Source organism: Mauremys reevesii, linkage group 10, assembly GCF_016161935.1.
Source record: "Mauremys reevesii isolate NIE-2019 linkage group 10, ASM1616193v1, whole genome shotgun sequence".
NCBI lineage: Eukaryota > Metazoa > Chordata > Testudines > Geoemydidae > Mauremys > Mauremys reevesii.
Window position 1 is genome coordinate 53,897,320 of NC_052632.1, and position 15,975 is coordinate 53,913,294.

General features: G+C 45.6%; 1 protein-coding gene across 3 annotated transcripts in view; it reads left to right on the forward strand.

The window, feature by feature from the left end:
- Window positions 1–15,975, forward strand: part of FAM234A (family with sequence similarity 234 member A) — a 48,118-nt gene that overhangs the window by 11,655 nt on the left and 20,488 nt on the right. For 2 of the 3 annotated variants that reach the window (XM_039492794.1, XM_039492795.1), the window contains exons 2-4: window positions 13,424–13,729; window positions 15,241–15,357; window positions 15,767–15,955. In XM_039492794.1, the coding sequence (XP_039348728.1) occupies window positions 13,424–13,729; window positions 15,241–15,357; window positions 15,767–15,955 (612 nt within the window). Of the gene's footprint in view, window positions 1–11,653; window positions 11,761–13,423; window positions 13,730–15,240; window positions 15,358–15,766; window positions 15,956–15,975 lie in introns of those variants that run through there. The other variant, XM_039492796.1, reaches the window with a different exon arrangement.

Below are 15,975 nucleotides of genomic sequence, written 5' to 3' on the forward strand. Positions count from 1 at the left end.
AAAAAGGCGCATCAGAAGCTCAATGTACCTGGAATCACTTTGTCAAGCTCTCACGAACAGCCAAGTGTCTTCACAGTTGGATCTTGTGCCTCTATAGATTAATGCCAGTTTTTCCATGAGGGTGATATTGGCTAGCTCGAAGAATGTGAAGAGGAACAGCAGATTTACATTTTTGCAAAATGACTCTTGGCCACTATATGTGCTGCAGTTGTCCATTTCTTAGCATTACTCAAAAGAGTAGAGATTTGAGAATGCCCAAAACACAGAGGCTTGGCATAGGGAAATCCCTACCCTAGTTGCCTTAGGTAGAACACTACACATTTTTTCCCCCCAAAGTGTGGATATACTTAGTTTTTGTATGTCAGTGTAAGACAGGTTTGCATTGGAGCTGTCACATCTCCAACATTTACTGTGTGGGGAGAGTCCAGCTTCATTGCAGTCACCCAGGAGTCCAGTAATGCTTGTAAACTTGTTTGGAAAGAAACCCAAAACCAAAGAACTGCATGTTCTGCATACATTGCGCCAGTTATTATCTCACTTGTCAGAAGAAATGGAGATTTTTAGCTTCATTTTCCATTGTTCTTTTATGGTACTGTATATTCAGTGGGATAGATTAAGGAATTCAGCCATTTGTATGTGTTTCCCGCAAAATATTTTTGGCTAACATTCTTATTCTTTTTAAGGTGCAATTCAAGTGGAGTGTTTGTGACCTGCCAGCCATTCCCCAGCTCCTTTATAATTTTGAGTTGAAGTTCATTGTAGAAAGGACCTTGATCTATTGGTAGCTGGTATTTATCAGTAAGATATGTGAAGAAGGCTAAAACTGTGTGTTCAGCAATATCTTTTATGGTTAATATGTCCTTGGTTAACCAGGCAGATTTGAGTATTGAGCTATTAGCAAATTTAAATGAGGATTATTCCAGATTGGCATGGAAGCAGGGGTGGCTCGAGGCACCAGCGCACCAAGTGCATGCCGGGGGCGGCCTGCTGGTCGCCGTGAGGGCAGCAGTCAGGCTGCCTTCGGCGGCATGCCTGCGGGAGGTCCACCGGTCCTGTGGTTTCAGTGGTAATTCGGTGGCGGGTATGCCGAAGGTGCGGGACCGGCGGACCTCCTGCAGGCGTGCCGCCGAATCTGCGTTACCAGCGGATCTCCTGCAGGTATGCCGCTGAAAGCTGCCTGACTGCCTTGCTTGGGGTGGCAAAATACATAGAGCCGCTGCTGCATTGAAGGAGAGTTGGTGAGATTAGAAGTAGCAATCAACTTGATTTTTATAGGAACAGTCCTGATATTTGGGGTTTTTTTTATATGGGCTCCTATCACACACACCCCCCCATTCCTTGTCCTGATTTTTCACACTTGCTAGCTGGTCATTCCAACTCCAGCTGCAGAGTCCAAGCGCTCTACATGCCTTGCCAGTGTGGACACCTCAGGAGTTAGGGAAGGCAAATATTGTGTTTTTCCTTAAAGGTGCAGGTAACCATTTTAAAAATGGAAGTGCCGAGAGAGAGCACCCAAGAGGTTAACTAATTTTTCTTCAATCTCAACTCACATTGGGGATTGGGAAGAGTTGGTAGGACAGAACAATCTTATTAAAAACCTTAATTGAAAAGCCAGGTGATATAAATTGCAAATCAGGTAATCCCCTGCCCTCCATTTTGCCATGATTTCTTAAGTATCTTGTGGGTTATCCATGGTGTCTTTGTATTCCATAAAAATTGTTGTACAACTCTATTCTTGTGAAAGGTGAAGCAGGAAATGTAAATGGAATTACAATAAACACATACATTAATCTTAGTCCTACATTCATTTTAATAGCTTCTGCCTTTCCCGATAAATATATTGGTAGTGAATGCTATTTCTCAATGTCTTTTGTCACTTCTCTGAGTATGACATTCATGTTTGCAGATACTGTCTTTGATAAATCAGAGCATATCCTGATGCCTAGATAGGTTATCTCTTTGCATGAATGAAAGGAGAATGATTGTATTTGAGATGGATTTGGTCTACAAGAAATGTCCATCACTTGAGACTTGTTCCAGTTTATCCAAAATCTGGGATCTTGCTGAAGTAGGTTACTGCAGGTAGAATCGAAGAGGAAGAATTTTTGAGAGTGAGCAGAATATCATCCAGGTATAGGGTAATCTTGTACTCTTTACCCCAAATAGTAATTCCTTCAATGGAGAGGTGGGTGTCTGATATATGCTGCTCATGATTCCATGGCTATATCAAATAGTAGAGGCAATAGAGGGTACCCCAGACACATTCTTTGAGTTAACTGAAAAGTGGAGGAGATAACACCATTTGTCAGAATTGGTCAAATAGATTGGAATTGAACTTGCTGTGAGATGTATGAAGGGGTGCATAAAAGTCTTTATATTGTTAATTTTATCAGGTTCTAGTACAGAATGACTGTTGTCCTGTAGCAAAGAGGATGTAGTGTTATTGGATAAAGCCATTTTGATTTTCCTCGCAAGGAATTTGCTCACTTTATCCCCGTATTCTTAATGCCTCTGTTTAATTCTATTAAGCATGAATTCAATCTGGGTGAATGTACATTCATGTATTTGTATTCTGAGGTAATGTGAGAACGCAGCAGCTCATTATTCTAAGGATCAGCTTTGGTTTTTTTCCTCACACTTAGGCCGTGTCTACACTGCGCAATTTTTAGTGACACGGCTGTACTGCTACAGCAGTGCTGCTAAAAGGCGCACAGTGTAGCCGCTGTTTGTCTGCAGGAGAGAGCTCTCCCGCCGACAAAAAATTTCCACCCCCAATGAGCGGCGTTAGGGAGTGGCATTACCGTTGTCAGCAGGAGAGTGCTCCTGCCGATAAAGCCCTGTTCACACCAGTGCTTGTCCTCAGACAAAACTTTTGTCTTTCAGGGTTTGTTTGTTTGTTTGACACCTCTGAAGGACAAAAGTTTTTATTTTTCACTTGCCAGTGTACACAAAACCTTAGCAGCCTCCTCTGTTAAAGAACTAAGTAATTTATTCCGTTCTTCTCAGCTGCAAATTTTATGCATTCTCCCCTTAAGATAGCAGTGCTTCCCATAAAGTTGGAGTAGAGGAGACAGTATTTGTATTTTCCTTCAGGAAGTTGGTAATGGAAGTTTTCAATCATCTGAAGAAATGTAGGGTCTTTATTAAGGAGATATGTGTTTAACTTCCACCTTGAGGATCTTGTAGCATTATGACCACTATCTATGTGAAGAGAAATTGGAGCATGATCAGAGATGATGATATTACTGACTTGAGCTGCCAGGCATGCAGGATGCCTGGCACCTTAAATTTCATAAACAAATCAGATCTGGAATAGGAGGCATGAACTGTGGAGAAATATGTGTAGTCACGCTTTGTAGGGTGCTTCAGTCTCCAAATACTCACTAGTCCAACATAGTTCAGTAGAGATAATGGATGGTTTGCACAGGCCTGAGATTTTCACCTGGAACACAGATTTGTCTCTGATATCATCCATGACAGCATTCCAATCTCCTCCTAGCTCCACTGGGCCATCAGCTCTGTGGAAATAGTGTCAGTTATTTCTGTGATAAAGGGGGCGTTCCCACCACTAGGATTATATACACTCTCCACAAATTATCCTTTTAGTATTGAAAATACTTTCAGCTATTATGTACCTACCCTCTGGATCTGACCATGACTGACTAGTGCAGTGACAGGAGCGCCCCCTCCAAATATAGAAGTCAAACTGGGCCTCTGCTAGTAACCGCAAATTATTTTTGTAATCTGTTTTCAATATTTTCTTGTTTCTCCTCAAGACTGATTACTCTTTGCCTTAATGAAGCATTCTCCATTTTAATTTCCTTTTTTATTGCAATTTTTTCTTCATTATCTAAATAGATCAAACGAGCTTTGATTTCTTCCACATCATGAGAGCTCATGTATGTCTTGAGATTGAAAATACCAAATTTGATTTTTTTAAGTCCTCAGAGCTGCAAAGTCCAGTGTGAGAGTCGGCTGGGTTTCCTTGACCTTAGCTGGCATGGGTCATTTGGTGTTTGTTTTTTCCCAGCTGGATCCATGATAACATTGGCGCCAGCTTCCCCACTTTCCCCTGGGTGCTCGACCTGCCCCTGGCCACGCCCTCACTCCACCCCTTCCATGTGGCCCCGCCCCACCACACCTCTTCCCACCCCTGCCCCTGTTCCAACCCCTTCCCTGCCCCAACTCTGCCCCCTCCCTACCCCTATTCCAACTCCTTCCCCAAATCCTGGCCCCGCCTCCTCCCCTGAGTGTGCCATGTTCTCACTCCTCCTCCCCCCACCACCCTCCCGGAGCTTGCTGTTTGGTGCTGGCCGGGGGGCAGCTCTGGGAGGTAGGCGGAGGAGCGGGGACATGGCACACTGAGGGGGAGGGGGAGGTGGAGGGGAGGCAGGTGGGGAGGGGAGCTTGGCTGCCAGTGGGTTCAGAAAACCCACTAATTTTTCCCCATGGGTGCTCCAGCCCCGGAGCACCCACAGAGTTGGTGCCTATGCATGGTAACACAACAGAAAGGGTCCCCCTCATCTAATTAATACATTTCAGAGAAAGTTATGGTTTATATACCTAGGAACCCTTAATTGACGAGGATTAGTGTGGGGCAGGGGGTTGAAGAGACCAGGAGTCAGGCAGCCACCTTCTCTATATGCCATGTGACACCCCCCCCCAACAATTGTAGCTTTAGTTTTAATTTAAAATCATATTTAATGTATTAATAAGTGCACCACAGTGTGTTTGACAAGGAGCTAGTTTTAGTAATGAAACACCCCGCAGAAACCTCTGCTATTTAATCTTTAGGAAGTGTGGAGAAGTCACTACGCTTTCATTGCAGATTAGAACACCTGTGGATGAATGAGGTGTGGGCTGGATAGTTTCTGCAGTAATCAATACAGATACGGTTAAGTTGCTGACTGTTACAGATAGACCACTCACACTAAAAAACTAATCAGCCAGACAAGTGGCGTTGGACTGAAGCTGCGTAGTCTGCAGGGCAGTAAATGGCACTTGCGTGCATGACATCTGATTGTTTGATGTATCAGGAAGTTAGTAATTATAACCAGTAGTCAGTCACCCTCATATTCCGGCTGAGTTAATTTAGATAATGCTTTCCCAACTACATTCCTATTTGATTTTAATAACTTGCTGTGCCCATTGACACCCTTCAGGGAAAAAAACAGCAAACATCTCACAGTTTGAACACATGATCATAATGAGAACTATTCCAGACAGGATGACTGTTCTCTTACGAAATGGCAAATGCGTTACTTTCTAAGATATGAAGTGGAATAGCACTCAGAAGCTTAAAGCACTTGCTGTGAATGCTCTCTAGTTTATGTTGTTCACCTGCAGTAGAAGGTTAAGATAAGTCTCCTGGATGAGATATGTGCTGCTTTCAAGAGAAGTATGGTGCCAGTGGCAAAATGAGAAGAGTGAGAAATGAACAACCTCACAGGAGACAAACTATAGATACAGTTTAATGCACTGCCAGGGTCCTGAGTTCTCTTTGGGGCATGGTCTGATACTGCAAGGAAGATGAGACAGAATGCCAGTGAGGGGGTGATGAACATGGCACTTGGATACAAATTGACAATAAGGAGGTGAGAAGTGACTCGTGCCACACGGAGGGGCCAAAAAGGGGCAGCGTCTCCTCAGAACCACCCTCCTCCTCGCCATACTGAGCTATTGTCATAACTGACAGGGAGATGGGTTAAAGTGGCTGATGAAGTTTTGCCTTGTGACTATTTGGCTTCCAGTATGTATTCAAAATATTATTTGGCTGAAGCTAAATTATAGGCTTTTGCCCAAATAGCTATTCAGAGCAAAAGTTTAGTATAGCCCTAGTGTTGTGGGTGTTTCAAAGTGACTTTGCTGTTTGCTGCAGGTCTTTTCGGAGAGGAAAAATTCTTTTTGATTTTTGCAAAGTTTCTTGTGGATTTCAAGTTGGCCGTACTTGGTGCTCCCCAAGCACTAACATCAGCAGAGCAGACTTTGGCCCAGTCAGGCCCTGATTCTGCAGATGGGTCCCTAGTGAGTTCAGTGAGGCTCCACACAGACACATGTAGAATGCAGCAAAACCTCAAGAAAAATGGGAGCAGATCATGGGTGGTTGTGGGAAACATCAAGTGTGAAAGGAATGCTGCTTGAGAGAATGTAACTTTTTACACAGAGAACAGTTTGTGGAAGCTGTCTATTTTTTCATCCCGTCAATCACGTTCTATAGTTTCAAACATTTTGTCTGGCATACAGAAATGTTTCACCCTTAAGGTGTGTGAAAATGCTGTGTTTAGTTCCTAAAATGGCAAGTTGTGTTTCAGACAGATTTATCCATCTGGGAAAGATGTACACAAACTGTACTTTAGCCTCAGATCTAGAAAAAGTTACTTGCCCTTGATGCATTGTTCAGGGATGAGGCAAAACTGGCATCATGTGGGATATTACTGTGGGTAGAGGCATGATGGCTCAGTATTTCAGACCATGGACAGTGAGCTAATCCATCCAGCAGACTGACATGAGAACAAGTGAGAGGTTTGAGCTCAACAGCTGCTCTACAGGTAATTTGAAAGGAGAAGCTTGGAGGGTAGCTATTCCTAGTACAGGGTGAGTTATTAGTCATTCTTGAAATTTAGTGGTACATTGCTTTCTTAAAGACTAAAGGGAGAAAAGGGAAGAAAACCTGAAGAGAAGATGGGAGATGAACTGATGAAAAGCAGAGAGTTAATTGTAAACATTTTAGTGATTTAAATAGCACGTTTCATTCACATTTACGTCACAGGAGTGCAGCTGCAGCAGAGGGGTAGAGTCAAATCCCACAGTGGTGAGTGAATGTGTTTTCTGGCTGTGACACTGGCAACCTACCCTGTTGTATGGAAAGTGTACGCTGTTGTGTGCTGATATTTGAAAATTGGGCATTCCCTAGCAAAAGGCAGGGCCATAGGAGGTTGCTTTGCAGGTTCCATTCCATGCTCTTCTTCACTTTGACGTGTGGCTGATTCTAATCTTTTATCTCCACTGAAAAGAAGAATAGTCTTAGAAGTTTGAAGGTGGTCAGTTTGTAATGTGGACTAAATCTGTAAGTGTGTGAAATCCTCTGCTAAGGAATTGGTTCCCAGCCTTATTGCCTGGGAGCCCTTCTTGGGATGTGCGGATTTGTTGGTGCCTGTCCCATTGTGCCGTGCCCTGTGCAGTTGCCATTGTGTCTCCTTTTCTATCCCTTCCCCCCCTTGTTGTTTGTTCTTTTTGGTGGTATTATCTGTCATCATTTTTAGCTCCTTTCCCCTGGTGACTGCCTCTTCCCTGGTGGCCCTCCATCCCCATCCCCATCCCCTCACTCACCAGAAAGCTGCATCCTTGAGGGAGAGCTTCATGGGGAGCCACCTACCACCGCTACCCACAGGAGCAGAAGCGTACTTGCAGAGGGGATCTCATGACTGCAAGGCCATGGAGCTTTTCTCTTCTATGCCTGCACTGCTTGGACTAGCCTGGGGCTCCCCTGGGCTGAGAGAGTCTACTTTAGGGTATAAAGTGGTGACAGTCCAACAGCTGTTCATTCAAGCTTTTGGTACATATTACTTGCTGGGATTCCAAAGTATAACATGTAAATGTTTTTTCAAATAAGAAACCACTTTTGAGCAGTGAGTCTGAGTCAGTGGGAGTTAAGATGCTGATTACACAGCTGAGTTTAATTACATAATTGCATACTTAACCAGATTTGAACACCTGTTTTGGATTAATTTAACAAATGGGAGTAACCTGTGTTCTATACTACTGGCAGACAAAACATCAGCTGTTAAAAGACCGGAGAAAACAACTGAAAGTGGGGCTATTGTTTGTTTGGAGACGACTGGAAAACTAATTACCAGATTTCTTTGTGATTCAAAGAACAAACAGTTTTGGGTAGGGCTGGGCTGTTCTTTGCCATTTTCAGGGTCTGAGCTTTCCAGCTGCATTTGAATCACCAGCAGATTGGATTTCCAAATGGGCACTCCAACCCTCCCTTTACTCCAGTGGTGTGAGGCCAGGTCTATACTACAGACCTATATCAGTATAACTATGTCACTCAGGGGTGTGGATTATGCATAGTTATACCAACCTAACCCGCCCATGTAGAGAGCGCTAGGTTGGCAGGAGAGCTTCTCCCATCGGCATAGCTACTGCCTCTCGGGGAGGTGGATTTACTATGCCAGTGGGAGGAGCTCTTCGATAAGTGTAGGAGCATCTTCACTAAAGGATTAGAGCAGCGCAGCTGCACCGCTGTAGTGTTGTATGTGAAGATGAGCCCTTAGCCCTGGTCTGCACTGTAGAATTACTTCGGTATAACTGCGTCACTCGGGTGTGAATAATCCACACCCCTGAGCGACATAGTTATACCAATATAAGTCTGTAGTGTAAACCTGGCCTCACACCTACACACTAGTGTAGACAGCACTATGTCAGTGTGAGAGCTCCCTCTCATTGGCTTAGAGCATCTTCACTAGAAGCGCTGCAGTGGTACAGCTGAAACTCTGTAGTGTAGACCTGCCCTGAGTACTGCCCAAATAGGGAAACAAATGCTGTGGGTCATATTTTTGAGTTAGTCATTGTTGCAAATGAAGGGAAAGTTGCTGAGATTGTCAGTATAATTACCCCAGAATTTATTACCCTTGTCCAACCTTAAATGACTTTGAAGTGATTTGTATCACATTATAAAAATAACTTCTCACGGAAAGGTTTGAGGCGTTATCATCAAACCAAGTCCAGTGGAGAATCCACTTTCCTGCTATTGTGGTAGGATAGGGGGTGGGTTTAATTATGGGTGATGGGTGCATTCTATCACGTCAGAAGCTGCTCTAGCATGATGGCACAGCTCCTAGTGCAGAAATGCTGGGCTGAGCTACCCTGGGGCTTCCAGTTGATGCTTAATGTAGCAATGAGCAGCACTACTTGGATGCTCAGCCTGTGGCTGGGGAATCATCCCAAGAACCTGTCCTGGTGCTCGGGGCTCCCTTCCTGGTGCTTACCAGTGCAATATTACCTGTATTGCCAGGACCTCCTGCTACAAGAACTAAATGATACCTGATTCACTTGCTCAGACAGATGATCAAGGAGGAGAAAGTGGCAAACCAGCAAAATGGCCAACTCTGAATGGGAAATCTATATGCAAGACCATTCCTTCCTCTGTTCCATTCCTAGTTGGAATGCTTCCTAGCATTGACTCTTCCCATGTCAAGTTTCTGGCCAGCAGAGCTGGTGGATGTGCAGCACCCAATGTCACAAGGAAGCAAGGTGTGTCTGCCATAGAATTGCATCTGGTTTTTGAAAAGAACACCCAGTTGAAAAGTTAAAAGTCCGGTCGGCAGCGCAGCAGGGGCCCAGGGCTAAGGCAGGCTTTCTGCCTGCCCTAGCTCTGTGTGGCTCCCGAAAACGTCCGCTAGGTCCCTGCAGCCCCCAGGCACATGGGTGGCCAGGGAGGCTCCACGCGCTGCCCGCACTCTGAGTGCAGGGTAAGCAGGTTGCATTGGCCAGGAACCATGACCAATGGGAGCTGCAGGGGCAGTGCCTGCAGGCGTGAGGGCAGCGCATGGAGCCACAGGGACCTGGAATCCACTTCCTCGGAGCCACGGTAAGTGCTGCTAGGACCTCACATTCCCTCCTGCACCCCAACCCTCTGTCCCAGCCCGGAGCCACCTCCTGCACCCCCAACCCCTCATCCCTGTCCCCACCCCGGAGGCTGCACCCCCCTGCATCCCAACCCCCTCCCCCAGCCCAGAGCCCTCTCGTGCACCATAAATCCCTCATTTCTGGTCCCACCTAGAGCCTGCACGCCCAGTCCAGAGATCATGGCCCCCTGCATCCAAACCTCTCATCCCCAGCCTCACCCCAGAGCCCGCACCCCCAGTCGCAGCCCTTACCCCCCCACACACACCCCAACCCCCTGCCCCAGCCCGGTGAAAGTGAGAGAGAGTCGGGGAGAGCAAGCAGCAGAGAGAGGGGGGATGGAGTGAGTGGGGGCGGAGCCTCAGAAGGGGCAGGGCCTCAGGGAAGGAGCATGGCAGGGATGTTTGGTTTTGTTTGATTAGAAAGTTGGCAACCCTAGTCCACCACCCAGTTTTCTCTGACTTCTGAGGCAGGTTGATTTACTAGATGTGGACAGGGCCTGTAGAAAAAGGTGAGGTTTTTAAATTATTGCTGACTCTTGTGGTGATACGGAGGCAGTTATATCTGTCGGAGCTCTATTCTGGTACAAAATGATGTTCTTTAAAAAAAAAAAAAATTGCCAGGGATTTATGCTGCTTAAAACACATTTGTATAAATCTAACGAAATGTAGTAGGTGGATGGGTGAGCTGGCCAGTCTGATTCCCCTTCTGAGTCACTTACTGGCTGTCCACATGAGCTCCTGCCCCTGGCTCTGGTAGCACCATGGTTTTCTCAGTGCTCTCATTCCTCTGCTTCAAAGGCCCTTTGTTGTCAGTCACCACTTTGCAGTCCCCTCCTCCCCCCCCCCCCCCGTTCCCCGATGGCTCTTACGGGGATAGAAATGGAGTGGTAAGCTCTCCACAGACAAACAGTTTGCTTCCAGAGACACTGGAGTTGTGTTAGATTTCAGTAGATCTTCCCATGCTAAGGTGTGCTTGTCTTTTCATTTGTACCCACTTTACTTTGCTAGTTTGGATAAAATGGAACCCAGATGCAAACAACCCCTGATCAACAAGGCCGTCTCAATTCTCCTTTTCTTTAATCAGATATTTGAAGCGGCTTTGTCCACCTTTTATCTGGGATTTTCCATTGGAGGGCTAGGCACCATCTTATGCCGTACCATTAGGCACATAGGATTCTTACTACTCACCCTTGCCAGATGGAAAAAATGCAGCATAAGAGTTGACCCAGGTCTGAGGGAGGAAGCAGTTCTGTTCATGCAGTATCTGCTCCAAAGGACCCGTGGCCTCAGGCCGTAATGACCATGTGTGTTTCCTTTTAACACTGAAGAGTGTGTGTGAGAGAGTCTGTGTGTGTCTCTCTCTCTCTCTCTAGCTAGTGAATCTTGTCCACATGCTCAGGGTCTAACTGATCGCCATATTTGGGGTTAGTAAGGAATTTTGCTCCGGGTCAGATAGGCAGAGACCCTGGAGGGGTTTCGCCTTCCTCTGCAGCGTGGTGCACAGGTCAGTTGTAGGTTTAAACTAGTGTGAATGATGGATTCTCTAACTTGAAGTCTTTAAATCATGATTTGAGGCCTTCAGTAACTCAGCAGAGGTTATGCATAAGGCTGCGATTCTGTCATGGAGGTCAAAGATTCCATGATACAAAGAGATGTTTTTGTGTTCTTGAAAATTCCGATGAAAGCGTTACATTTGAGGAAAAAAATGAGAAATCACTTATTTCCTTTAAAATCTGCAGTACAAGAAGTGTCAAAAATCCCATTTCGTGCATCATTGTTTCCAGGGCCTGCATTAAGGGATAGGAAGCAGGGCAATTGTCCGGAGCCCCAAGCCGGGGGGGCCCTATGAAGCCCAGGCAGCAGGACTCGGGCATCAGCCCCGGGTGACGGGGCTTAGGCTTCAGCTTTGTTTATATTTTCATGATTTACTGTTTATTGCCTGTGTCCTGTCCATGACTTTTAATAAAAAATACCCGTGCCAAAATCATAGCCTTAGTTATGCGTCTATTACAGGAGTGGGTGGGTGAGGTTCTGTGGCCTGCAATGGGCAGGAGATCAGATGAGATGATCATGATGGTCCCTTCTGGCCTTAAAGTCTATGAGATCTGCTGCTGAGACTCCTGGAGAGGTAAATTATTCAGACAGAAATTGGGCATGTGACTGCTCAGGGCATGGCTCTGGAAAATTGACTTTGTCATCATGTTTATTGGCTCTTAAATAATCTTTTATGACAAGCTGTAGTGCAGCTTTTGTTCAAGGCCATTGGAACATTATATTTTTCATTCTTCCTTTCTCTTTCCCCCAACAGTTTAATGAGGCCTGAAAACTAACCTGGTGTAAAATTGATTTTTATTATGATTGTAGGTTTTAAGCTCTGGGTTTCTGTGACGTGCCTGATTTTTTTTTAAAGCTATTACTTGTGGCTTTTAGAATAAATTAACAAGCAAACCAACCTGATTATTTGCTTACGTGTCACATGAGCTGTGCTGGTCTCATGAATGTGACTCTGTTTTGACAGACATAGAAACAAAAGATGCCTTGGTAGACCCAAAGGAAGGAGTTTACCCAAGCTCATTTTCGTCTATATCTACTATTTTTCATTCATTTCCCTTACGATCCTCACTTTTTGCTGAGGGTTGGGACTGGCTGATGAGAGTCATGGGATTGTGAGTTCACTTGGGAGGTAGGAAGCTCCCAAGTAAGGGTCTAGTGCTCTTCGGGTCCTGCACTTTGCAGTGCAGGCATAAAGCCAGGTATTCCCTTTGCTCCGTGCAGCGAGTGGTAATGCCATCAAGGCACTGCCTGCTCTCTTCTGCCAGGCGTGAAAGAGAGGTTTTCAGTAAACTGCCCAAATAATGTGGTGCTAGTTATAAACTATTTGCTGATTGCCAGAAAGAAAGTCATGTCTTTGACAAATACCGTTTGACTGTCTATAAAACTGGATGAATAAGGGAGGAAAATTAATGCCTGAGTAATTTATTCAACTGCTGATAGAAAAGCACCACAGCTATTACTGGCCGACTCTAGTTTAAGCTCCTACCTTTCATTTTATTCTGGGAAAGAGTCTTCATCCCCAGATGTTGCAGTGTGTTAGCCCACCCCCTTGCTTTCCTGCCTGAGGCTGGAACTGGTGTGTAGCAGTGTCAGGTGCCCTTTGGTTTCTCAGAGACGGGGTTAATGGGTTTGTTTAGCTCCTGTGTAGAATGTCTCAGTGTTTGCTTTTCTCTCTCCTGGGAAAACTCCTGTATCCATTACACTAGGGAATGACTTTCTGATTTGTGTCAGCGTATGAAGCTCACAGACTCCCTCCACGGCCCTGGAATTGTACTGAAATCTACATTACACGGCAAGGATCAGTGTGCCAGTGAAAAGCTTTCAGTGCATGCTTTTCCTACAGACCCTGTCAGGGCCCTCCAGTCTAGAATACTGAAGCGCTTGTGGCCCTTCTTTATCTTCCCTATTCCAGCTGTATCCAGCCTGAGTACTGAGTTTTGCAGGTGAATGTCAACAGAGCTATATTTCTTCATCCACATTTTCTCCCCTCCTTGCAGCGTGGGAATCGTCTAATACCAGTCGTTGTTTCCTGTTTCACATGAAGCTGTGCTGAGGCCATGTGATATTATTTGCTTAGCTCCTGTTTAACACCTATAGTTTTTTTTCCTGCTGTGCCATTGTTAATAATTCAGTGCTTTCCAATCCGAAGCTCTGAGGTAGTGCTTGAATATCCTGTACCTTGCTTTCTTTGATCTGTTCCAAAGTCTATTGTAACGCCGACCTTTCTGTTACTGCAGGTGACGCAAATTGTCTGATGAATTCTGATGAGTATTCTGTGATGGAGAACAAGGACTTGGAAGCAGAGATCCACCCTCTGAAGAATGAGGATGGGAAAGCTCCAGATAACCATGAGAACTGTGCAGAGAAAGAAGGTCTCTGCAAGAAGCCCACCCGCTTGTCTCAGCTCTCCCGATGGCGCACTGCTGCCTTCTTCCTCTCATTATTCCTGTGCCTGATTGTGGTGTTTGCCTTTTCGTTCATCATCCCGTGTCCAGTCAGGCCTGTTTCACAAAGGACATGGAACAGGAAATATGACCGTGCGGGTGAGTCTGATGGACTAAACAATATTTCTAAGCGCTCATTTCCCTGTGCTCGTCATAATCGGGATTGTAGAACCCTGGCCAAAGTGTGGCCTCAGTCTAGGGCAGGGGTTGGCAACCTTTCAGAAGTGCTGTGCCGAGTCTTCATTTATTCACCCTAATTTAAGGTTTCGCGTGCCAGTAATACATTTTAACGTTTTTAGAAGGTCTTTTTCTATGTCTATAATATAGAACTAAACTATTGTATGTAAAGTAAATAAGGTTTTTAAAATGTTTAAGAAGCTTCATTTAAAATTAAATTAAAATGCAGAGCCCCCCGGACCGGTGGCTAGGACCCGGGCAGTGTGAGTGCCACTGAAAATCAGCTCGCATACTGCCTTGGGCACGGGTACCATAGGTAGCCTACCCCATCTAGGGCCTGCAAGGATGTTGCTCATGAGAGTGTGAGCTGCAGGTATCCCAGGTCTTGATATGCAATGGCCTATCTTAATTGGAGTGGCCTTCTGGTAGGCGTTTGAAATCTTTTATACATAGGCAAATTAGTGCTGCCCTCAAGCACTAGAAAGGTAGCAGATTGGCCCTTGGTTCGGCAAAGCTTGAGAGGATGTTTTTACTTAATTGACCTTTATTATGGTTGAACTTCAACTTAAAATGTTCTTTAAGTGCCTTTGATCTGAGACTTAAGAGCAGTAACGGGGTCCTTCCTCCATCAGAAATGAGTACCTCTAGCTTACCGTCATTGGATTAGTGAGGGGAGAGAATCATGTCTCTCTTGTAAATTACTCTCATGCTTAATTCTGAAGAGAAATGTCCTTTTATTGAACTCTTCTGTGAAAAGCTAGATAGAGCTCCATTGTATGCCAGACCTTTGACACTACAGCCTTCTCTGCCCTTACAGCTTGCTATGTCACTTGAATCGGCCTCCTTCGCTTTAAGGGGAGGAGCAGTGCTTCTGTCTTGTGTGTTCCTAGCAAACTGTGGCCACGTTACACAGACATCGAGCACATCAGCAGGGATCAAACCCAGTGCTTCCAGCACTATAAGCACTGGCCTCTACCCTTTGAGCTAAAGGAGAGCTCCATTGACTAAGACCTAGTACCAGGCTATTATATCTGCAAGTGCCAGCCATTAGAGAGAGACAAGTGCATGCCCTAAAGCAGTGTATTACATTAGCACAGTTTCAGAGATTATCAAATTCTTAACTGTTTGACGCCCCTAACTGCATAAGGTTTCCTAATATTTACTGCTGGATACAACTGTTGTTGTATTTTTGTGGTAGTGCCTAGGGACCCCGATCCTAGACCAGAGATCCCCCTGTTAGGCACTGTTCAAACACTAGTATAAAGAAAGTGCTGATCTATCTTGGCATTGCTTTCCCAAAGAAAAAGGGAGGGGGCAGCAAGCAGGCTTTTAAGAAAATGCATTTTCCTCCAGTTTACTTGCGTTGTCACTGTGCCCTTCAATCCTGTTGATCTGCACTGCTTTCTAGCATCCGGTCTGTGATCTCTCTGCAGTGACCTACAAGTTTCTGGCTGTAGAAGATGTGAACGAAGACAAAGTGCAAGATGTTATCTTCGTTTTCAAAGATACCAATGGCAGCAGCAGTTTTAACAGATCCTGTTCAGATGAAGGTAACTGTGACTCTAAGCAGGAACAGACAGAGGCATAGTGGTGAGGGCTGTGCTTTCTCTTTTAGTGCTGGTCAGTAATGCTGCGATGACAGGGACCCCTTGGGTGGATGGAGTTGTCCTCAACAGAGATAAGGAATAAATCTCCCAAGGAACTAGCATTCGATGTCTGTGCAGCACGTGTCTAGCCGCGCTGCTGTCTTCTCTGAGTCCCAAAGCAGGAACCACTATTCACCAAGCCAGAAGAAAGAGGGAGACTTGAGAGAGACAGTGTGAATATAAAGGGGAAACATTAACGCTGGCCATCTGGGGACAGGACGGGGGGACAAGTTACCCCACTGAACTGGTTGTGTTCACGGACAGGTAGAGGGGAGGACAGTACTCTTCCCTCTGCAATGTGTTCTTTCTTCAGGCCTTTCCACTCCATGTGTCTTTGTTACTGCTGTCTCGGGCACCAACGGCAGCACGCTCTGGGAGAGGCCTGTCACCGAAGACCTCCTGTGGATGGAGTGCGCCATTGAGCAGCTGGGTGGGGCTCAGTCCCCAGGCTGTCTTGCCATTGGGAACCCAGAGTTACTAACTGCAATCAGCCCTCACACAGGTAAGCTAAGGGGCAGAACC